General features: G+C 43.0%; 1 protein-coding gene across 1 annotated transcript in view; it reads left to right on the top strand.

The window, feature by feature from the left end:
- LOC139408065 (dynein axonemal heavy chain 8-like) overlaps positions 1-21,815 on the top strand; it is a 58,143-nt gene extending 36,328 nt beyond the window's left edge. The window contains exons 58-91 of the mRNA XM_071151882.1: positions 4,554-4,746; positions 4,975-5,097; positions 5,243-5,373; positions 7,648-7,801; positions 8,130-8,294; positions 8,499-8,725; positions 8,910-9,028; positions 9,167-9,270; positions 9,421-9,597; positions 9,822-9,989; positions 13,060-13,275; positions 13,660-13,797; positions 13,924-14,051; positions 14,215-14,386; positions 14,626-14,781; positions 15,007-15,162; positions 15,333-15,515; positions 15,657-15,762; positions 15,942-16,194; positions 17,540-17,730; positions 17,844-17,965; positions 18,074-18,192; positions 18,353-18,555; positions 18,642-18,715; positions 18,816-18,968; positions 19,147-19,302; positions 19,404-19,520; positions 19,604-19,705; positions 19,822-19,982; positions 20,093-20,249; positions 20,510-20,662; positions 20,842-21,031; positions 21,233-21,354; positions 21,452-21,815. Coding sequence (XP_071007983.1) covers positions 4,554-4,746; positions 4,975-5,097; positions 5,243-5,373; positions 7,648-7,801; positions 8,130-8,294; positions 8,499-8,725; positions 8,910-9,028; positions 9,167-9,270; positions 9,421-9,597; positions 9,822-9,989; positions 13,060-13,275; positions 13,660-13,797; positions 13,924-14,051; positions 14,215-14,386; positions 14,626-14,781; positions 15,007-15,162; positions 15,333-15,515; positions 15,657-15,762; positions 15,942-16,194; positions 17,540-17,730; positions 17,844-17,965; positions 18,074-18,192; positions 18,353-18,555; positions 18,642-18,715; positions 18,816-18,968; positions 19,147-19,302; positions 19,404-19,520; positions 19,604-19,705; positions 19,822-19,982; positions 20,093-20,249; positions 20,510-20,662; positions 20,842-21,031; positions 21,233-21,354; positions 21,452-21,739 — 5,377 coding nt within the window. The 3' untranslated portion in view covers positions 21,740-21,815. The remainder of the gene's footprint in view (positions 1-4,553; positions 4,747-4,974; positions 5,098-5,242; positions 5,374-7,647; positions 7,802-8,129; positions 8,295-8,498; positions 8,726-8,909; positions 9,029-9,166; positions 9,271-9,420; positions 9,598-9,821; positions 9,990-13,059; positions 13,276-13,659; positions 13,798-13,923; positions 14,052-14,214; positions 14,387-14,625; positions 14,782-15,006; positions 15,163-15,332; positions 15,516-15,656; positions 15,763-15,941; positions 16,195-17,539; positions 17,731-17,843; positions 17,966-18,073; positions 18,193-18,352; positions 18,556-18,641; positions 18,716-18,815; positions 18,969-19,146; positions 19,303-19,403; positions 19,521-19,603; positions 19,706-19,821; positions 19,983-20,092; positions 20,250-20,509; positions 20,663-20,841; positions 21,032-21,232; positions 21,355-21,451) is intronic.
- Positions 21,816-22,449: the final 634 nt, after the last annotated feature.

Here is a 22,449-nt window from a genome sequence, read left to right as displayed (position 1 = left end):
GTGCGAAAAGTGCAAATCAATTCCAGAACAACAGAAAGCACCTTGTGAAGATGCTGGAGGAAACAGGTACAAAAGTATCTATATCCACAGTAAAAATTAGTCCTGTGTCGACATAACCTGAAAGGCCACTCAGCAAGGAAGAAGCCACTGCTCCAAAACCGCCATTAAAAAAAAGCCAGACTACGTTTGCAACTGCACATGGGGACAAAGATCGTACTTTTTGGAGAAATGTCCTCTGGTCTGATGAAACAATAATATAACTGTTTGGCCGTAATGTCCATCGTTACGTTTGAGGAAAAATGGGGAAGCTTGCAAGCCAAAGAATTACCATCCCAACCGTGAGGCACGGGGGGGTGGCAGCATCATGTTGTGGGGGTGCTTTGCTGCAGGAGGGACTGGTGCACTTCACAAAATAGAAGGTATCATGAGGCAGGATAATTATGTGGATATATTGAAGCAACATCTTAAGACATCAGTCAGGAAGTTAAAGCTTGGTTGCAAATGGGTCTTCCAAATGAACAATAACCCCAATCATACTTTCAAAGTTGTAGCAAAATGGCTTAAGGACAACAAAGTCAAGGTATTGGAGTGGCCATCACAAAGCCCTTACCTCAATCCTATAGAAAATGTGTGGGCAGAACTGAAAAGGCGTGTGAGAGCAAGGAGGCCTACAAACCTGACAGTTACACCAGCCCTGTCAGGAGGAATGGGCCAAAATTCACCCAACTTATTGTGGGAAGCTTGTAGAAGGCTACCCGAAACGTTTGACCCAAGTTAAACATTTTAATGCAATGCTACCAAATACTAATTGAGTGTATGTAAACTTCTGACCCACTGGGAATGTGATGAAAGAAATAAAAACTGAAATAAATCATTCTCTACTATTATTCTGACATTTCACATTCTTAAAATAAAGTGGTGATCCTAACTGACCTAAGACAATTTTTACTATGATTAAATGTCAGGAAAAACTGAGTTTAAATGTATTTGGCTAAGGTGTATGTAAACTTCTGACTTCAACTGTAGGTTTGGACTTTACATTTGTGGTTTTTCTGCCATTCTGATGTAGACTTGCTTGTGTGTTTTGGATCATTGTCTTGCTGCATGACCCAGCTGCGCTTCAGCTCACAGACGGATGGCCTGACATTCTCCTGAAGAATTCATGGTTCCTTCAATGATGGCAAGTCGTCCAGGTCCTGAGGCAGCAAAGCATCCCCAAACCATCACATTACCACCACCATGCTTGACCATTGGTATGAGGATCTTACTGCGGAATGCAGTGTTTGGTTTTCGCCCGACATAACGGGACCCATCTCATCCATAAAGTCAAGCAAGTCAAGATCAGAATGTCTGAAAAGCAACACATTTAAAAAAAATTGTATGGCCTAGTCAAAGTCCAGACCTAAACCCGATTGAAATGTTGCAGTTCATGCTCGAAAAGCCACTAATGTGCTAAGTTAAAGCTGCTCCGGATTGATTAGTGTGGTCCAAAATTCCTCCACAGTGATGTTAGTGACTGATCAACAACTACAGAAAGGGTTTGGTTGTAGCCATTGCAGCTAAAGGTGGCACAATCAATTATTGAGTGTAAGGGGGCAAATACTTTTCACACAGGGGGATTGGGTGTTGCATAACTTTGTTTATTTAAGTGACAATTCCAGAGAAGCCGGTGTTTGGAGGATATATTGGTATGGGTGTTGAAACCAGGTTACCAACAATATTCAAATAATGATTGACATATTTTCATTAAAAACGCTATTTTGATTAATTTATTCATACTATTTCATCCTTCCACGAGATATAGTCCCAACACAAATCTGGGGTTGTTACCCAAGCCGGCTGGTCGTTCGGTTCAGTTGCCAGAGACGTGACCCAATCGTTAAGTCTTTTTGTTTTAAATCTATGTACCCAACCCAGTCGTCTGTTCTAAATGTTCTTCATTAGACCCACCCGTTATATAATAAATAAATGAAATAAGTATCACATTTTTGTGTTATTCGGTCACTTTATCTAATATTAGATTTTAGTTGAACATCTGATAACATTCAGTTTCAAAAATATGCACAAATAAAGAAAATCAGAAAGGGGGAAAATATTTTTCACGGCTCTGTATATAAAAACAGTATCTAAAGAAATCCACACACACTCTCTCTTTCTCACACACACACCCCTGAGAGTATATGCAGTTTAGACACATTCAATGAGACTCGAGAGTGAGTCATTTTACAGCATTTTCTCTCTTTCTCAGATCTTAAACATGTTCAAAAATATTAGTCATTGTCTGTTCCAATATATATATATATATATATATATATATATATATATATATATATATATATATATATATATATATATATACAGTGGGGCAAAAAAGTATTTAGTCAGCCACCAATTGTGCAAGTTCTCCCACTTAAAAAAGATGCGAGAGGCCTGTAATTTTCATCATAGGTACACTTTAACTATGACAGACAAAATGAGAAAAAGAAATCCAGAAAATCACATTGTAGGATTTTTATTTTATTTATTTGCAAATTATGGTGGAAAATAAGTATTTGGTCAATAACAAAAGTTTATCTCAATACTCAATACTTGGCAATGACAGAGGTCAAACGTTTTCTGTAAATCTTCACAAGGTTTTCACACACTGTTGCTGGTATTTTGGCCCATTCCTCCATGGAGATCTCCTCTAGAGCAGTGATGTTTTGGGGCTGTTGCTGGGCAACACGGACTTTCAACTCCCTCCAAAGATTTTCTATGGGGTTGAGATCTGGAGACTGGCTAGGCCACTCCAGAACCTTGAAATGCTTCTTACGAAGCCACTCCTTCGTTGCCCGGGCGGTGTGTTTGGGATCATTGTCATGCTGAAAGACCCAGCCACGTTTCATCTTCAATGCCCTTGCTGATGGAAGGAGGTTTTCACTCAAAATCTCACGATACATGGCCCCATTCATCCTTTCCTTTACACGGATCAGTCGTCCTGGTCCCTTTCAGAAAAACAGCCCCAATGTTTCCACCCCATGCTTCACAGTAGGTATGGTGTTCTTTGTATGCAACTCAGCATTCTTTGTCCTCCAAACACGACGAGTTGAGTTTTTACCAAAAAGTTATATTTTGGTTTCATCTGACCATATGACATTCTCCCAATCTTCTTCTGGATCATCCAAATGCTCTCTAGCAAACTTCAGACGGGCCTGGACATGTACTGGCTTAAGCAGGGGGACACGTCTGGCACTGCAGGATTTGAGTCCCTGGCGGCGTAGTGTGTTACTGATGGTAGGCTTTGTTACTTTGGTCCCAGCTCTCGGCAGGTCATTCACTAGGCCCAGATCGAGGGAGATTATCAGTGGTCTTGTATGTCTTCCATTTCCTAATAATTGCTCCCATAGTTGAAGCTGCTTACCTATTGCAGATTCAGTCTTCCCAGTCTGGTGCAGGTCTACAATTTTGTTTCTGGTGTCCTTTGACAGCTCTTTGGTCTTGGCCATAGTGGAGTTTGGAGTGTGACTGTTTGAGGTTGTGGACAGGTGTCTTTTATACTGATAACAAGTTCAAACAGGTGCCATTAATACAGGTAACGAGTGGAGGACAGAGGAGCCTGTTAAAGAAGAAGTTACAGGTCTGTGAGAGCCAGAAATCTTGCTTCTTTGTAGGTGACCAAATACATATTTTCCACCATAATTTGCAAATAAATTCATAAAAAATCCTACAATGTGATTTTCTGGATTTTTTTTCTCATTTTGTCTGTCATAGTTGAAGTGTACCTATGATGAAAATTACAGGCCTCTCATATTTTTAAGTGGGAGAACTTGCACAATTGGTGGCTGACTAAATACTTTTTTGCCCCACTGTATATATATATATATATACATATGTATATATATATACATATAACAACGATAACTCTTTGAGCATATTATACAGTATAAGCAAATCCAACAGGGCTGCACGCTGACCTTTTTTACAAGCAGCACAGTTAAAAAAATACTTGAGGTAATAAAGATAGAATCTTTCATTTTTCAAGGTGATCCTAAATTAAAATTCCAGGTCGCACAACAAAATGTTTAGGCGCATATGCGAGTGAAATTGTTGCGCTGTAGAGCCCTGTGCAAGTCAGTGGAGAACAGGCCTCACTCTCCATTGACTTGCACAGGATCTGCTTATACTTTATAATATACTCTAGGAGTGCGTGTGAGTGGATTTCTTTAGATACTGTTTTTATATATGTGTTTATTGGTGAGCTGTTGAGTTTGGCCGAATGATAAACATTTCTTTACCATTCAGCTAATCATCCCAAAATCTCATAAGAAATTAGGTGGTGTTTTGGTCTAACTGTAACACTATACTATGCTATTATATTTGGTTATGTTATGTAGAATACTAATTCATCATTATGTGATGAATCGAGATCTAACTTTAGTAAACAAGCACTTTTGTGAGAATTGGTGGGCGGCAGCACTACACCCCTGGACGTAACCATTCTCAAATTCATAGATGGATGACTGACCGTCCATGAGAATGAAACCAATGGTGGTCATTGTGTCCCTGTGCTGCAGGTTTGTCTGCTTTGAGGACAAGGTGTGGTTTGAGAAGGCCATATCCAGGGTGATCCAGGAACACGTGGACCCCAGCCTGGTCCCTGACCTCCACCCTGACCCCTACTTTGTGGACTTCCTGAGAGAGGCTCTCGAGCCCACGGGAGATGAGGCAGATGACGTCTGTTTGGACGCCCCCAAAGTTTACGAACTGGTAAAGAGCCAAGGCACATTGTAGTCTTATGTTGTTCAAACTAGACATAAGGGCTGGTTTCCTGGACACATATTATGCAAAATCCTGGACTGAAAATATACAGTATTTCCTGCATACTTTTCAGTCCAGTACTAGGCATAATCTGTGTTTTTGGAAGCAATCCCTGAAGGTTTAGATTTCATCCATTTGCAAAATGTGTATCTAACCAAAGTAATATTTCATCATTAGGTGCCCAGTTTTGAGTTCCTGCGAGAGAAGCTGATTATCAATCAGAGCCAGTACAATGAGAATGTTAGAGGGGCCAGTCTGGACCTTGTGTTCTTTACAGATGCCATGACTCATCTCATCAAGGTTAAACTAACATCCTGGCTGCCATGTTATTCAAAATCACTCAATATTACACTGTCATCTGTTTTTCGAACATTTGTTGAATTAAAATAAGGGTTTGTAACAACATCTTTAGATAAAGTGAGAATCTTTATCTATCCCCCCACAGATTTCACGTATCATCCGGACAGACTGTGGCAACGCTTTGCTAGTGGGAGTGGGAGGATCAGGAAAACAGAGTCTCACCCGACTGGCTTCCTTTATAGCCGGATACAGTATATTCCAGATCACCCTGACCAGGTAAGTACGAGGGGTTATGTGGTTGATTGTCAATAAATGTTAGGTAAAGTAGGTCACGATGGATCATAGAGATCCTATTAAATTACTAAAGGGGCAATGTCATAAAACCTCAAAGTTCCAGAATAAGATGATAATTGCCATCATTGTGGTAAAGGAAATCCAAACCAGTCTAATTGGAATGAATGACATTAGAGGCATAGGTGATGCCTTTCCTGTTTTTACTAAAGCAGGATTTTTAGTTAAATAAATTGTATTCTAATTCCTAATTATATATGAGCAAAGGATTTGGAAAATATGAAAGTAGCATAGTAAGGGCAGCAATTAGTGTTATGCAAATCAAATCAAATTTCATTAGTCACATGCGCCGAGTACAACAGGTGAAATGCTTACTTACGAGCCCCTAACAGTGCAGTTAAAAAATATATGGATAAGAATAAGAGATAAAAGCAACATGTAATTAAAGAGGAGCAGTAAAAAAAATATATATATATACAGGGTGGTGCTGGTACAGAGTCAATGTGCGGGGACACCGGTTAGTTGAGGTAGTAGGTACATGTAGGTAGAGTTAATTAAAGTGACTATGCATAGATGACAACATGGATGGCAGGAAGCTTGGCCCAAGTGATGTACTGGGCCATTCGCACTAGCCTTGCGGTCGGAGGCCAAGCAGTTGCCACACTAGGCAGCCATTCTCTCGATGGTGCAGCTGTAGAACCTTTTGAGGATCTGAGGACCCATGCCAAATCATTTCAGTCTCCTGAGGGGAATACGTTTTGTCGTGCCCGCTTCACGACTGTCATGGTGTGTTTGGACCATGTTGGTGATGTGGACACCAAGGAACTTGAAGCTCTCAACCTGCTCCACTGCAACCCCGACGATGAGAAGGGGGGCGTGCTCGGTCCTCTTTTTCCTGTAGTCCACAATCATCTGCTTTGTCTTGATCACGTTGAGAGGAGAGGTTGTTGTCCTGGCACCACACGGCCAGGTCCCTGACCTCCTCCCTATAGGCTGTCTCGTTGTTGTTGGTGATCAGGCCTACCACTGTTGTGTCATCGGAAACTCTAATGATGGTGTTGGAGTCGTGCCTGGCACTGCAGTCATGGGTGAACAGGGAGTACAGGAGGGGGCTGAGCACGCACCCCTGAGGGGCCCCTGTGTTGGGGATCAGCGTGGCGGATGTGTTGTTACCTACCCTTACCAGCTGCGGGCAGCCTGTCAGGAAGTCCAGGATCCAGTTGCAGAGGGAGGTGTATTACAGACTCGGACAGGGAGAGGTTGAAAATGTCAGTGAAGACACTTGCTAGTTGGTCAGCGCATGCTCGCAGTACACGTCCTGGTAATCCGTCTGGCCCTGCGGCCTTGTAAATGTGGACCTGTCTAAAGGTCTTACTCACATCGGCTGCGGAGAGCGTGATCACACAGTCTTCCGGTACAGCTGGTGCTCTCATGTATGTTTCAGTGTTATTTGCCTCGAACCGAGCATAGAAGTAGTTTAGCTCGTCCAGTAGGCTCGTGTCACTTGGCAGCTCTCGGCTGTGCTTCCCTTTGTAGTCTGTAATGGTTTGCAGGCCCTGCCACATCCGACGAGCGTCAGAGCTGGTGTAGTACGACTCGATCTTAGTCCTGTATTGACGCTTTGCCTGTTTGATGGTTCGTCGGAGGGCATAGTGGGATTTCTTATAAGCTTCCGGGTTAGAGTCCTGCTCCTTGAAAGCGGCAGCTCTAGCCTTTAGCTCAGTGCGGATGCTGTCTGTAATCCATGGTTTCTGGTTGGGGTATGTACGTATGGTCACTGTGGGGACGACGTCATCGATGCACTTATTGATGATGCCAATGACAGATGTGGTGTACTCCTCAATGCCATCGGAGGAATCCCAGAACATGTTCCAGTCTGTGCTAGCAAAACAGTCCTGAGGTTTAGCATCTGCTACATCTGACCACTTTTTTATTGATCTAATCACTGGTGCTTCCTGCTTTACTTTTTGCTTGTAAGCAGGTAACAGGAGGATAGAATTATGGTCAGATTTTCAAAATGGAGGGCGAGGGAGAGCTTTGTATGCATCTCTATATGTGGAGTATAGGTGCTCCAGGGTTATTTTCCCTCTGGTTGCACAGGCATTTAAATTAGGCAAGTCAGTCTAAAAACCGGCTGTGTTGAACATGTATTTATATTCCTGTCTGAAGTATAATGGTAATTAATTGATGCTCCATATACTAAGGAGATAATGGGAGTCCAGCTGAGAATTGGTCCCTAATGCCCCTGTTTCCTACTAGGACGTACAACATCAGCAACCTGATGGACGACCTGAAGGTCCTTTACAGAACAGCCGGGGCAGACGGCAAAGGCATCACCTTTATCTTCACAGACAACGAGATCAAAGATGAGGCCTTCCTGGAGTACCTCAATAACGTGCTCTCATCTGGGGAGGTGATCCATTTATTTTTTTGCAATTTCTTAGGGGGTAGATCAGCTTTAATCAGCTTTAATAGTATTTGTTATTTGATTGTGTTGATGTCTTCACCATTATTCTACAATATAGAAAATAGTAAAAATAAGAAAAAACCCTTAGAATGAGTAGATGTCCAAACATTTGACTGGTACTGTATATATACATATATTTAAAAAAAATATTTTCCTTTATTATTTTCCCCTGTGATCAAGTTACTCTAATGTTATCTAACATTATTCTAATGCTACTCTAGTAAAAGAACATTTCCAATTTGTCATTCTTAATTATTATGCTTGTTGTGTGCAGGTGTCCAACCTGTTTGCTCGTGATGAGCTGGACGAGATCACTCAGAACCTCATTGGTGTAATGAAGAAAGAGTTGCCTCGCGTCCCGCCCACCTTCGACAACCTGTACGACTACTTTATCTCCCGAGCCAGGAAGAACCTGCACGTGGTTCTTTGCTTCTCTCCGGTATGATTTAGTAATACCGGAAACATAAAAACATCACCTCCATGATTGTCACTCAAGAATTCAGGAGTTTGTTATGTAGTGTCCCATTTATAGTATTTTCCAGAGTAGTTCCATAGAGAGGTTTGCTGACATCAGCCGTTGAAGGGCAGAGTGAAATGTCATTTGTTCATATTCATCCATCCATCCCTTTATTTCCCCTGACAGGTTGGTGAGAAGTTCCGTTCGCGCTCCCTGAAGTTCCCAGGTCTAATCTCAGGCTGTACTATGGACTGGTTCACTCCCTGGCCCAGCGAGGCTCTAGTAGCCGTGTCCCAGTACTTCCTCTCTGACTTCCACATGGTGTGCTCCCCTGAGGTCAAAGCCGCGGTGGTACAGACCATGGGTATATACCATGACAAAGTGTCCGTCACCTGCGAGAGCTACTTTGACAGGTATTGTAGTTGACTGAAGTTGGGAACTCAAATACAAATCTAGTCTTAAATCCACATTTATATTTATAAATGACAAGAATGTACATGTCAGAAAGTGCGGTTATGTCAAATAAATGGCATCAATTTCTTATACCCAAAGCCTGTCGTAATAACCAATGTGTGTGTTTTAATTTTTCCACCCCAGGTTCCGAAGAAGAACTCATGTGACCCCTAAATCCTACCTGTCTTTCATCAATGGATACAAGACGGTATACAGTGAAAATTACAACTTTATCAACACACTGGCTGAGCGCATGAATGTTGGTATGGAAATCCAATTGAGTGGCTACTAGCTAAGGCATAATAATGAACTTCGAACTAACTGCTTATTATATTGTAAAGAAAATAAATGTTGGGATTTCTTGTCAGATTGCAGTGTTGTGTAAATGCTTTGTATTGCAGGTCTGACCAAACTGTTGGAGGCTAGCGAGTCTGTGGCTCAGCTGTCCAAAGACCTGGTGGTTAAGGAGAAAGAGCTGGCTCTGGCCTCCATCAAAGCAGACAAGGTAACTGGGAAATAAAATATAAACCATAAAAATATAAACCATAAAAATAGAATTTCATTATATTTCTATGTAGAAATCACCCTTTCACATCCATTCACAGAATACATGCATGTAAAGTTTGCCTGCTGATTTGTTGTCTTGTCTGTACAGGTGCTGGCAGAGGTGACAGTAAGCGCTGAAGCAGCCACCATCGTAAAGGCTGAGGTCCAAATTGTAAAGGACAGAGCCCTGAAGATTGTGGAGGGCATTGAGAAGGAGAAAGCCTTTGCAGAGGTCAAGCTGAAAGCAGCTAAACCGGCTTTAGAGGAGGCAGAGGCCGCTCTGAATGTGAGTCTTACTGTACATGAAAAGATCCATTTGAAAAACAAAAAATATATATATTTTGGGCCATTTGAAATTGTTTCTTGTCATTTCGGGTCATGTTCAGTAGGTAACAAAACAGAAGAAAAAGGACTGAAATAGGGAGGGTACTACCGCCACTTTTTTCCTTTTGCAAAATGTTTTCTGTTACATTCCCCAATGATCTCAACCCTGTTATATATTCTCTTTAGACCATTAAAGCGGCTGACGTAGCCACGGTGAGGAAGCTGGCCAAACCTCCCCACCTCATCATGAGGATCATGGACTGCTGTTTGCTGCTCTTCCAGAAGAGGCTGGACACCATCACCATGGACCCAGAGAGGCCCTGCCACAAGCCCTCCTGGGGAGAGGCACTCAAGGTCAGAAAGCCTCCATTCTAGACTCTACCAGACTCATAGATCTCTACATCTCTCTATGTATGACTCCGGTAATAATGGTAGAACAAAATAGAATAGAAGAGGCCTTGATATATTGTCCTCGGAGAAGGATATACTTTTTACACTATACACCACATCAAACAGTCAGATAATCACTCAAACGTTACATTTACATTCCCAGTCCCGTCTCTGTATAATGAATTGATTTGTTGTAGCTAATTGTTTGGTTTGTTGTAGCTAATGTCTTGGTTTGGTTTGTTGTAGCCATCTTGGTTTGGTTTGTTGTAGCTAACGGCTTGGTTTGGTTTGTTGTAGCTAATGGCTTGGTTTGTTGTAGCTAATTGCTTGGTTTGGTTTGTTGTAGCTAATGCCCTGGTTTGGTTTGTTGTAGCTAATGCCCTGGTTTGGTTTGTTGTAGCTAATGCCCTGGTTTGGTTTGTTGTAGCTAACGGCTTGGTTTGGTTTGTTGTAGCTAATGGCTTGGTTTGTTGTAGCTAATGGCTTGGTTTGTTGTAGCTAATTGCTTGGTTTGGTTTGTTGTAGCTAATGCCCTGGTTTGGTTTGTTGTAGCTAATGCCCTGGTTTGGTTTGTTGTAGCTAATGCCCTGGTTTGGTTTGTTGCAGCTGTCTTGCTTTGATTTGTTGTAGCTAATGTCTTGCTTTGATTTGTTGTAGCTGTCTTGCTTTGATTTGTTGTAGCTGTCAAGGTTTGTTTTGTTTTATCTAATGGTTTGGTTTGTTGTAGCTAATGTCTTGCTTTGGTCTGTTGTAGCTAATGTCTTGCTTTGGTCTGTTGTAGCTAATGTCTTGCTTTGGTCTGTTGTAGCTAATATCTTGGTTTGGTTTGTTGTAGCTAATGCCCTGGTTTGGTTTGTTGTAGCTAATGCCCTGGTTTGGCTTGTTGTAGCTAATGCCCTGGTTTGGTTTGTTGTAGCTAATGCCCTGGTTTGGCTTGTTGTAGCTAATGCCCTGGTTTGGTTTGTTGTAGCTAATGTCTTGCTTTGGTCTGTTGTAGCTAATGTCTTGCTTTGGTCTGTTGTAGCTAATGTCTTGCTTTGGTCTGTTGTAGCTAATGTCTTGGTTTGTTGTAGCTAAAGTCTAGATTTGGTTTGTTGTAGCTAATGTCTTGGTTTGGTTTGTTGTAGCTAATGCCCTGGTTTGGTTTGTTGTAGCTAATGCCCTGGTTTGGTTTGTTGTAGCTAATGCCCTGGTTTGGTTTGTTGTAGCTAATGTCTTGCTTTGGTCTGTTGTAGCTAATGTCTTGCTTTGGTCTGTTGTAGCTAATGTCTTGCTTTGGTCTGTTGTAGCTAATGTCTTGGTTTGTTGTAGCTAAAGTCTAGGTTTGGTTTGTTGTAGCTAATGTCTTGGTTTGGTTTGTTGTAGCTAATGCCCTGGTTTGGTTTGTTGTAGCTAATGCCCTGGTTTGGTTTGTTGTAGCTAATGCCCTGGTTTGGTTTGTTGTAGCTAATGCCCTGGTTTGGTTTGTTGTAGCTAATGCCCTGGTTTGGTTTGTTGTAGCTAATGCCCTGGTTTGGTTTGTTGTAGCTAATGCCCTGGTTTGGTTTGTTGTAGCTAATGTCTTGGTTTGGTTTGTTGTAGCTCATGTTTTGGTTTGTTGTAGCTGTCTTGGTTTGTTGTAGCTCATTTCTTTGTTTGGTTTGTTATAGATAATGTCTTGGTTTGGTTTGTTGTAGCTAATTTCTTGGTTTGGTTTGTTGTAGCTAATTTCTTGGTTTGGTTTGTTGTAGCTAATGCCCAGGTTTGGTTTGTTGTAGCTAATGCCCTTGTTTGGTTTGTTGTAGCTCATGTCTTGCTTTGGTTTGTTGTAGCTAATGTCTTGCTTTGGTTTGTTGTAGCTAATGTCTTGCTTTGGTTTGTTGTAGCTAATGTCTTGCTTTGGTTTGTTGTATTGGTTTGTTGTAGCTAATGCCCTGGTTTGGCTTGTTGTAGCTAATGCCCTGGTTTGGCTTGTTGTAGCTAAAGCCCTGGTTTGGCTTGTTGTAGCTAAAGCCCTGGTTTGGCGTGTTGTAGCTAATGCCCTGGTTTGGCGTGTTGTAGCTAATGCCCTGGTTTGGCTTGTTGTAGCTAATGCCCTGGTTTGGCTTGTTGTAGCTAATGCCCTGGTTTGGCTTGTTGTAGCTAATGCCCTGGTTTGGCTTGTTGTAGCTAATGCCCTGGTTTGGCTTGTTGTAGCTAATGCCCTGGTTTGGCTTGTTGTAGCTAATACCCTGGTTTGGCTTGTTGTAGCTAATGCCCTGGTTTGGCTTGTTGTAGCTAATGCCCTGGTTTGGTTTGTTGTAGCTAATGCCCTGGTTTGGCTTGTTGTAGCTAATGCCCTGGTTTGGTTTGTTGTAGCTAATGCCCTGGTTTGGCTTGTTGTAGCTAATGCCCTGGTTTGGCTTGTTGTAGCTAATGCCCTGGTTTGGCTTGTTGTAGCTAATGCCCTGGTTTGGCTTGTTGTAGCTAATGCCCTGGTTTGGCTTGTTGTAGCTAATGCCCTGGTTTGGCTTGTTGTAGCTAATGCCCTGGTTTGGCTTGTTGTAGCTAATGCCCTGGTTTGGCTTGTTGTAGCTAATGCCCTGGTTTGGCTTGTTGTAGCTAATGCCCTGGTTTGGTTTGTTGTAGCTAATGCCCTGGTTTGGTTTGTTGTAGCTAATGCCCTGGTTTGGTTTGTTGTAGCTAATGCCCTGGTTTGGTTTGTTGTAGCTAATGCCCTGGTTTAGTTTGTTGTAGCTAATGCCCTGGTTTGGTTTGTTGTAGCTAATGCCCTGGTTTGGTTTGTTGTAGCTAATTTCTTGGTTTGTTGTAGCTAATGCCCTGGTTTGGTTTGTTGTAGCTAATTTCTTGGTTTGGTTTGTTGTAGCTCTATTCTTGGTTTGGTTTGGTGTAGCTCAATTCTTGGTTTGGTGTAGCTCAATTCTTAGTTTGGTTTGTTGTAGCTAATGTTTTGGCCAAAGCCCCCCTCCCCCTCTATGTACTTTGGCTTATGAGCTGTGTCCTTTGTTTTACTTCAATTGCCGGCCTTCTGTATTTTCTTTTTTTGCCTTTTTAGCTGATGAGCGGCAGTGGTTTCATGGCGTCACTGCAGCAGTTCCCCAAGGACAGCATCAACGAGGAGATGGTGGAGCTACTGCAGCCCTACTTCCAGATGGAGGACTACACGTTTGAGTGTGCCAAGAAAGTGTGCGGCAACGTGGCAGGCCTGCTCTCCTGGACCTCCGCCATGGCCACCTTCTTCGGCATCAACAAGGAAGTTCTGCCACTCAAGGTACGGGGAACATAAGCTGAATGATTCTACCCTCCATGAAGTAGCATGGGAACACTATTTGTATTTGTGTGTGTGTGTGTGAGCCGATATATTGGAGTGTTGGGCCAGTAACCGAAATGGACCTGCTGGTTTAAATCCCCGAGCTGACAAGGTAAAAATCTGTCGTTCTGCCCCTGAGCAAGGCAGTTAACCTGCTGTTCACGGGGCACCGATGACGGGTGTCGATTAAGGCAGTCCCCCACACCTTTCTGATTCAGAGGGGTTGGGTTAAATGTGGAAGACACATTTCAGTTGAATGCATTCAGTTCTACAACTGACTAGGTATCCCCCTTTTCCTTTAGATAAGCATTGTGAACAGTAGTTTTTCTCCACGTGTGTGGACAGGCTAACTTGATTATCCAAGAGGGCAGACTGTCAATAGCGAATTCCGAGCTAGCCAGTGCTCAGTCTCAGCTGGATGAGAAACAGGCAGAGTTGGACAAAGTACAGGCCAAGTTCGATGCTGCTATGAAAGAGAAACAGGTGAGGTCCAATCCTTAAAAAATAATGTATTCTTAAAATAGGAATATTGTAAGATAAATATAAATATATAGATAGAATAGCAGAATAAAATGTTGTTCAAATAATTGATTTTGTGATGCTTTACAGGATTTGCTGGACGATGCAGAGATGTGCAGGAATAAAATGGTGGCAGCGTCAGCACTCATTGATGGGCTTAGTGGAGAGAAAGTGCGCTGGACAGAGCAGAGCAAACAGTTTAAATCACAGATCAACAGGCAGGGATAGCATCAAGTTTCTTTACTTTCAGTGTTCTGTTACTATGTACCAAGATTTAATGCAATGTAATACAATAAACTACAGACAATATCAATGCTCAGTTCTTTCCATCAGAGGCTTTTCAATGTGACCCTTGACCATCTGTTGTCTTCTCTTGGATAGACTCGTAGGGGATGTCCTCCAGCTCACTGGCTTCCTGTCGTACTGTGGACCCTTCAACCAGAACTTCCGCAACATGCTCCTAAAGGACATCTGGGAAGCAGAGCTCCGGAAGAGGAAAATCCCTTTCACTGATAACCTCAATATTATCTCTATGCTGGTGGACCCACCTACTGTAAGAAAATATCATGAACGCAGTAGTGAATTTAATTTTACTTTTGTGTTGCAAACAAAACAGTCATCGACAAAATTTTCATTTGAATCCCAGAGGATAACACGTTAAAATATTAATGAAAACACTTATTTCCAAAGTGGTTCTTAGTATCCATTTCCCTGAACTAGAAGTTGTACGAAATGTGTTTTGTTATGTCCCAAAGCACCACACTGAAACATCCTTCCTTTTCTGTGTGTCAGATAAGCGAGTGGAACCTACAGGGACTGCCTGGAGATGACTTGTCAGTGCAGAACGGCATCATCGTGACCAAGGCCACGAGGTTCCCTCTCCTCATCGACCCTCAGACCCAGGGCAAGGCGTGGATTAAAAAGAAAGAAAAAGCCAATGATCTGCAGGTAAGCCACTCACTTCTCACATTCACACTCTTACAAACAAACACACCAGTGTGAAAACTACATTTATTGGTTCAATGTATTCCCAAGAACTCATGACTGGCCATGTTTAGTAGGTAGAAAGTGTTGTAAAACAGACTGAAACTAGGAGGTACTACATGAATGTATCCAATAGGAACACACCTGTTTGTTTTCCCCTACTGAATACGACCATGATATCTCTTGCAGGTCACGTCCCTCAACCACAAGTACTTCCGTACCCACCTGGAGGACAGTCTGTCGATGGGACGACCGCTGCTCATCGAGGACGTCCGAGAGGATCTGGACCCCGCCCTGGACAACGTGCTGGAGAAAAACTTCATCAAGTCCGGCTCCACCTATAAGGTACATACCACCGCTCTCAGATCAGTTTGACTTGAACAGCAGTGTTGTGAAATAGCCTGGTTAAACCAGACTGAACACTGTGTTCACCATGAAATGTAGCAAAATCAGTTTGGATGCCAGGCTAATTGGGAAATTAGGCTCCCATTCAAACCTGTGCTCATTGGTTGTAGGTGAAAGTGGGAGACAAGGAGACCGACGTGATGGATGGCTTCCAGCTCTACATCACAACCAAGCTGCCTAACCCGGCGTACACGCCCGAGGTTAGCGCCAAGACCTCCATTATAGACTTCACTGTCACCATGAAGGGTCTGGAGAACCAGCTGCTGGGCCGAGTCATCCTCACCGAGAAATACGTAAGCCTTCATTAACACTTTATAAACCATTCATAACCCCTTTATAAAACCTATGTGAACATTTCCCTCAGGACTTCAGAGGCATTGGTTTGGGTGTTGTCAGCAATACGTTACATGGATGCTCTGATGGTACTGTAACAGGAGCTCGAGGCAGAGAGAGTCAAGCTAATGGAGGATGTGACGGCCAACAAGAGGAAGATGAAGGAGTTGGAGGATAACCTGCTGTACAAGCTCAGCTCCACCAAGGGTATTGACTCCTAGGATAAACAAATCATATTAATTGTTACATCTGATGTTGGGTAATGTCTCATACTCAGACTGCTCAATCTGCATGTTTGTGTGTGTGGTGTCTGTCTGTGTTTGTGTGTCTTTCTGTGTGTTTCTGTCTATGTGTGGGTGCATGCGTGCATCTGTGTGTGTGTTAAGGTTCCCTGGTTGATGACGAGTCCATGATTGGCATCCTGTCGGTAACCAAGCTGACGGCGGCCGAGGTGAGCGAGAAGCTGCACGTGGCAGCCGAGACAGAGGTGAAGATCAACACGGCTTCAGAGGAGTACCGGCCGGCTGCCTCACGTGGCAGCATCCTCTACTTCCTCATCACTGAGATGAGCATGGTCAACGTCATGTACCAGACCTCCCTGGCACAGTTCCTCAAGATCTTTGACCTCTCAATGGCCAAGTCAGTACCAGGGATGGGATTTTTCCTGATGAATCAGGAATTCCTGCTTTTCAGATATTTATCCTTCATTCAAATATAATAGAAATGGACCTATCCCAAAATCCACATTTTCCTGATCAAATCCCTCAGTACACAGAACACATAGCAAATTCACCCACTTGTTTACCCTTTAATAAAAAAATGTATCAAGTTTGTGTACACTCACATTATATCAGTCCATACCAGGGGTCTCCAACCTGTTCTAGCAAGAGAGCTACTTTTAAGAAATAAAACATGTCGCAAGCTACTCTTTTTCTTCTAGCTTTCAAATAGGCACATTCTTCTCTTCTCCTCTCCCCTGTAACTCTTCCCCAGGACCTTAGTGTACAAGAAAAAGCCGTGCACTATGTTTTATCCCAATATACCTGGTAAAATAAGGGTTCAAAAGCAACTCTGCTTTTCTTTCCCCAAATTATGTTATCAGTTTAAAAAAATCCTGGTTTTTGATTTTGTTTTGTTTTTCACTTTCAAAAATTAAGCTTGTTCATGCAGGTTTGACACAAACCGGTCCACCTGGCACCTACTACCATACTCAGTTCAAAGGCACTTAAATCTTTTGTCTTGCCCATTCACCCTCAAAATGACACACATACACAATCCATGTCTCAATTGTCTCAAAAATTAAAAATACTTCAACTTGTCTCCTCCCCTTCATCTATACTGATTGAAGTGGATTTAGCAAGTGACATCAATAAGGGATCATAACTTTCACATGATCAGTCTATGTCGTGGAAAGAGCAGGTGTTCTTAATGTTTACTGTACTTCTGCCAGGTAAGCCTACTTTGCAGTTAGCATTTAATTGAGAATGTTTTAGGGAAAGTATTTCAGTCAACCCAGAAGACGGTTATCACATCAACTGGCAACACACGGAGTGATAGACATACGCGCACATCACACAGACAGTTTTGCTGAAAGTAATTGGCAGATATTGCGTTAGGTTTGGCTTTTTAAGCCAATAGTGGTTAACCAGGGGTGGGATAATGACAATGCTGTGTTGATTAGATAGACACCGCAAGCTCCCAGCTACTGTCTGATATTTGTGCAATTTTTTTTATGGCCGTTTGTGGTGGAACGCGTGAAAATTGCTTGTACTTTCAGAATTGTTTGCAGAGCTACTCATAGGTGCGCTGCGAGCTACTGGTAGCTTGTGATCGACCTGTTAGAGACCCTGGTCCACCCAAATGGAAAAAGATGAGCCTGACAAATGGCATAGGCCTAAATCTAAATACACAACAGCGTTTATAAATGTATAAAAGAACAACCTCTAGATTTGAACCTTTTATTGTTTGCTTTTTCCTCACACAGGTCAGACAAGTCTCCTCTCACTCAGAAGCGTATTGCTAACATCATCGAGTACCTGTCCTTCGAGGTGTTCCGCTACACAGTCCGAGGGCTGTACGAAAACCACAAGTTCATCTTCACCCTGCTGTTGGCACTCAAGATCGACCTGCAGAAGAACAACGTCAAGCAGAACGAGTTCCAGATCCTCATCAAAGGTATCAGATCCTCACTACTGATCCTAGTTAACAGATCTCTGTATAGGTAGCAGTGTAGGAATAAAGTAATGGTTTAGTAGTAGTACATATGTAATGTTCTCTGTGTGTTATAGGGGGTGCTGCTTTAGACCTGAAGGCGTGTCCTTCCAAGCCGTTCCGTTGGATCCTGGATCTGACCTGGCTCAACTTGGTGGAACTCAGCAAACTGTCACAGTTCACTGAGATCATGAACCAGGTGGGGCTGAACACTACAGTACCCTTTATTAATTATATCATTAGCAATGGTCACAGCGTTGTCTGAGGAGTACACTGCATTGACTTTACTTCTCTATTCATCTTATAGGTGTCTCGTAATGAGAAGGGCTGGAAGGTGTGGTTTGACATGGACAACCCTGAGGATGGTGTGATTCCTGATGGATACAATGACTCCTTGGATGTCTTCCATAAACTACTGCTTATCAGGTGAGCTCCTGCTTCTCAACATCAATATTTTACACTTTTTTAATTTTTTTTACTAAGGCCTTTGTAAGCCTCTTTACAAGCCTGTTGTAAACAGATCTTTCCTGAGGTTGTGGCTAGCGCATTCGGGTCGAACCCAGGTTTGGTTGTACTCTCCTCACAGATCATGGTGCCCTGACCGCACCTTGTCCCAGGCCAGGAAGTACGTTGGATACTCGATGGGCATGAGGTTCGCTGAGCCTGTCATCCTGAACCTGGAGAGTACCTGGGAGGAGAGCGACACTCGCACCCCCCTCATCTGCTTCCTCTCTATGGGCTCTGATCCCACCAACCAGATCGACGCTCTGGCAAAGAAACTCCGGCTAGGTTAGCCCCATGCCTATCACCCTGAATGAATCACAAACAAGTCACTGACAATACTGTCATTGTGATATTGTGTTTATTTGTTGCAGAGTTCAGAGCGATATCAATGGGCCAAGGTCAGGAGATCCATGCAAGAAGGCTCTTACAGATGTCAATGACACAGGTGAGGGCTTCTGACATTCAATTCTTTGTAAATAAATGTAGTGTACAGCATATACAAATGTTTTCGCATAGCTAAAAGTCTTTGTGTGTGTACACACAAGGGTGGCTGGGTCCTGCTCCAGAACTGCCATCTGGGCCTGGAATTCATGGATGAGCTGCTGGAGACTGTCACCACAGTGGAGACCATGCACGACAGCTTCAGAGTGTGGATCACCACCGAGCCCCACGACCGCTTCTCCATCACCTTGTTACAGGTAAAGGCCCTGTATACACCTACACAGACAAGATCAGTAATCTCCCCAACAATATTACATTATCCATGTGAAACGGACCTATCCCCTAGCCAAAATCCAGAATTGCTATATTGTCCTAATCACATCCCTTATGTCTAAGAATAAATATTTACTGACATGATTGTTTTCTTTCTTCCAGTCCTCTATCAAGTTCACCAATGATCCCCCCCAGGGGGTGCGGGCTGGCTTGAAGCGTACTTTTGCCGGAATCTCTCAGGATCAGCTGGAAATCTGCAACCTGCCCATGTGGAAACCCATGCTTTACAACGTAGCCTTCCTACACACTGTGGTGCAGGTACAGAATCAGCCCACTGTCTTGATAAATTCATATTTCTAGATATATACTGTATTTAATGTAATTTACAGATTTTTGCCTTGTCTGTTACTCTGTTGTAGGAACGTCGTAAATTCGGGCCCCTGGGTTGGAACATCCCATATGAGTTCAACTCGGCTGACTTCACAGCCAGTGTGCAGTTTGTCCAGAACCACTTGGATGAATGCAGCCCCAAGAAGGTACTATCAAAATAGTCTAGGTCTATCTGAAGCTACAGTGACTATAGTGTGCTCACAGACCTACATGTAACGTTTTTCTCCAGGGTGTCTCATGGGTCACGGTGCGTTACATGTTAGGGGAGGTGCAGTACGGAGGAAGGGTCACTGATGACTACGACAAGCGGCTGCTCAACTGTTTCTCTCGGGTAATGTCATTTTCCTTTTCAGTTAACGCAACTGTCCTGATAAATCTGTTGTATATGTGTGTAATCGTGTGGGAAGCACAGACTTTGTGTTCTAAGCATCATGCGTTCCCCAACAGGTGTGGTTCAATGACAAGATCTTTGAACCGACGTTCTGCTTCTACACAGGATACAAAGTGCCTGTGTGTAAGACAGTGGAGCAGTACATGGAGTACATCGCCACCCTGCCTGCACTGGACACACCTCAGGTCTTTGGTCTGCATCCCAACGCAGACATTACGTAAGACACCGTAGATCATCACAACGCTTCTCTCTTATCATGTCTATGCTGCGTGTTAGTCTTAATACTCAATATGAATACATTCATATTATATACCTATTCTTGTTCAGATATCAGACCAACACGTCTGCTGAGGTGCTGGACACCATCACCAACATCCAGCCCAAGGAAAGTGGTGGAGGAGCAGGGGAGACTAGAGAGTCCATTGTCTACAGACTGGCAGAGGACATGCTGGAGAAGTTGCCCCCCAACTACGTACCCCATGAGGTCAGTGCTCACTCTGTTTATGAAGGACAGGAACACAATGTAGCAAAATGTTTTGCAACAAATAATACAGATCTATGTTCTCATTGTACAAATTCTGGTAATAACTCCCTTTTTAAAAATGTTTTCCTCTTACTGAACATCCCATATGGTTCTAATGATGGACTTAGCCTTAAGATGCTTTTGGGAAACCAGCCCTTGGCTGTACAGAGTGAATACACTGTATGCTCACACAACAAATTATATTGTGATGTGTACTGTAGGTGAAAGGTAGGCTGGTGAAGATGGGTGCCTTGAACTCCATGAACATCTTCCTACGCCAAGAGGTGGATCGCATGCAGCGGATCATCGGAGTGGTGCGCACCAGTCTGGTCGACCTCAAACTCGCCATCGACGGTACCATCATCATGAGCGAAGTAAGAGAGCTGGCTAGAATGACCGCAATAATGTATTACATGTTAACACTTTAATTGTGTTATACTTCAAATTAATATTTATAGGTTTATAGCTTATAAATCTGTAATAACAATGTATGAAATTGTGTGTTATTTTGATGCTTGAATATTCAATGTCATATTCATGTTTTACCTCCTAGAACCTGCGTGACGCCCTGGACAACATGTTTGATGCGCGCATCCCCAACATGTGGAAGAAGATCTCGTGGGAGTCATCCACTCTGGGCTTCTGGTTCACTGAGCTGCTGGAGAGGAACACACAGTTCTACAGCTGGGTGTTTGAAGGCAGACCCAAGACCTTCTGGATGACTGGCTTCTTCAACCCTCAGGGTGAGTCTCGTTCAAAACGTGAATTAGGCTAACTGATCAAACTTGCAGGGTAAGTTCAATTTACTTGTAATATTCAAAATACAGTTTGGCATAAATTAGCTTGTCATGTCTTCATCCTATTACATCACTGAAGATATGATTATAATGACATATCTAACAATTATCTATCTCTTTATGTTTGCGCCCTCTGTATGGCTATAGGTTTCCTGACCGCCATGAGGCAGGAGGTAACCAGGGCTCACAAGGGCTGGGCTCTGGACACAGTCACCCTGCATAATGATGTGCTGAAGCAAAGCAAGGAGGAGATCACTGCCTCTCCTGCTGTAAGTAGCCTCATGCAAAACACTATCATTGACACCACATGTACAAGATGCAGCTTTCCCTTTTTACCTCAATGCCATCCATCATTCTCTGTCTCAGGAGGGGGTCTACGTCTATGGTTTGTACCTGGACGGGGCCGGCTGGGACAGAAGGAACTGCCGTCTCATCGAAGCCACTCCCAAGGTGTTGTTCTGTCCCCTGCCTGTGATTCACATGTTTGCCATCAACTCCACCGCCCCCAAGGACCCCAAGTTCTACATCTGCCCCGTCTACAAGAAGCCTCGGCGCACAGACCTCACCTACATCACAGGGGTTGTGATACGCACGGTGCAGTCACCCGATCACTGGATCTTACGTGGTGTTGCCTTGCTCTGTGACATCAAATGATGGACAACTACTCAGTATTTTTTTTGGTGTTTGTGTAACCCTCAAGTAACACAAATAAATGTTTTTAAAATTCCAACTAGTGAGATGTAGTAATTTTTATGGAATTAACAAGCAGTTTTACATCACAACCAATACTAGTGTTTCGTTCATTGAAAGAGTCGAGGGGCATCTAAGCATCATAAGATAATTAACAGAAAAATCACAACTCGTTCACATTTCAAAAAGTTCCTTAACTAGCTACATATTGTAACTCCAGAAAATGTGATTTAACCCCAAAAATGTAGTATCCATTATACTGGGAGTTCCAGGTTAGGTACTGTTTGGTGTAACACAGAATTTAGCTTGGCGATACTGTCTTCGTCCTCGATTCGTGGAAAAGTCTCAATGTCCTTGTCCAGTTGCAGGGGGTCCCTTTGAATTAAGAAAATGCACCGTTATTAAACATTTTTTTTTTTTGCTCCATGAAGTAATCCAACTATGTGTATGTTGCCATCTTGTCTATTTCAAGTCTTCTCTCATTGATCGAGACAGGTGGGTTTGTCCACCCCAAAGTGCTGCATGTCATGACAGACACCGGTCTTGGTCAATGAGAGAACTTGAAATAGACAAGATGGCGGCGTACACATTGTTGGATTACTTCATAGAGCCAAAAAATTAAAGTATTTTAGAAATTCAAACGGACACCCTGCAACTAGACAAGGTCATTTTAC

This window comes from Oncorhynchus clarkii, chromosome 4, assembly GCF_045791955.1.
Source record: "Oncorhynchus clarkii lewisi isolate Uvic-CL-2024 chromosome 4, UVic_Ocla_1.0, whole genome shotgun sequence".
Classification (NCBI taxonomy): domain Eukaryota; kingdom Metazoa; phylum Chordata; class Actinopteri; order Salmoniformes; family Salmonidae; genus Oncorhynchus; species Oncorhynchus clarkii.
The sequence above is the reverse complement of the archived record's forward strand: the minus strand, read 5'-3'. Positions and strand labels throughout refer to the sequence as shown.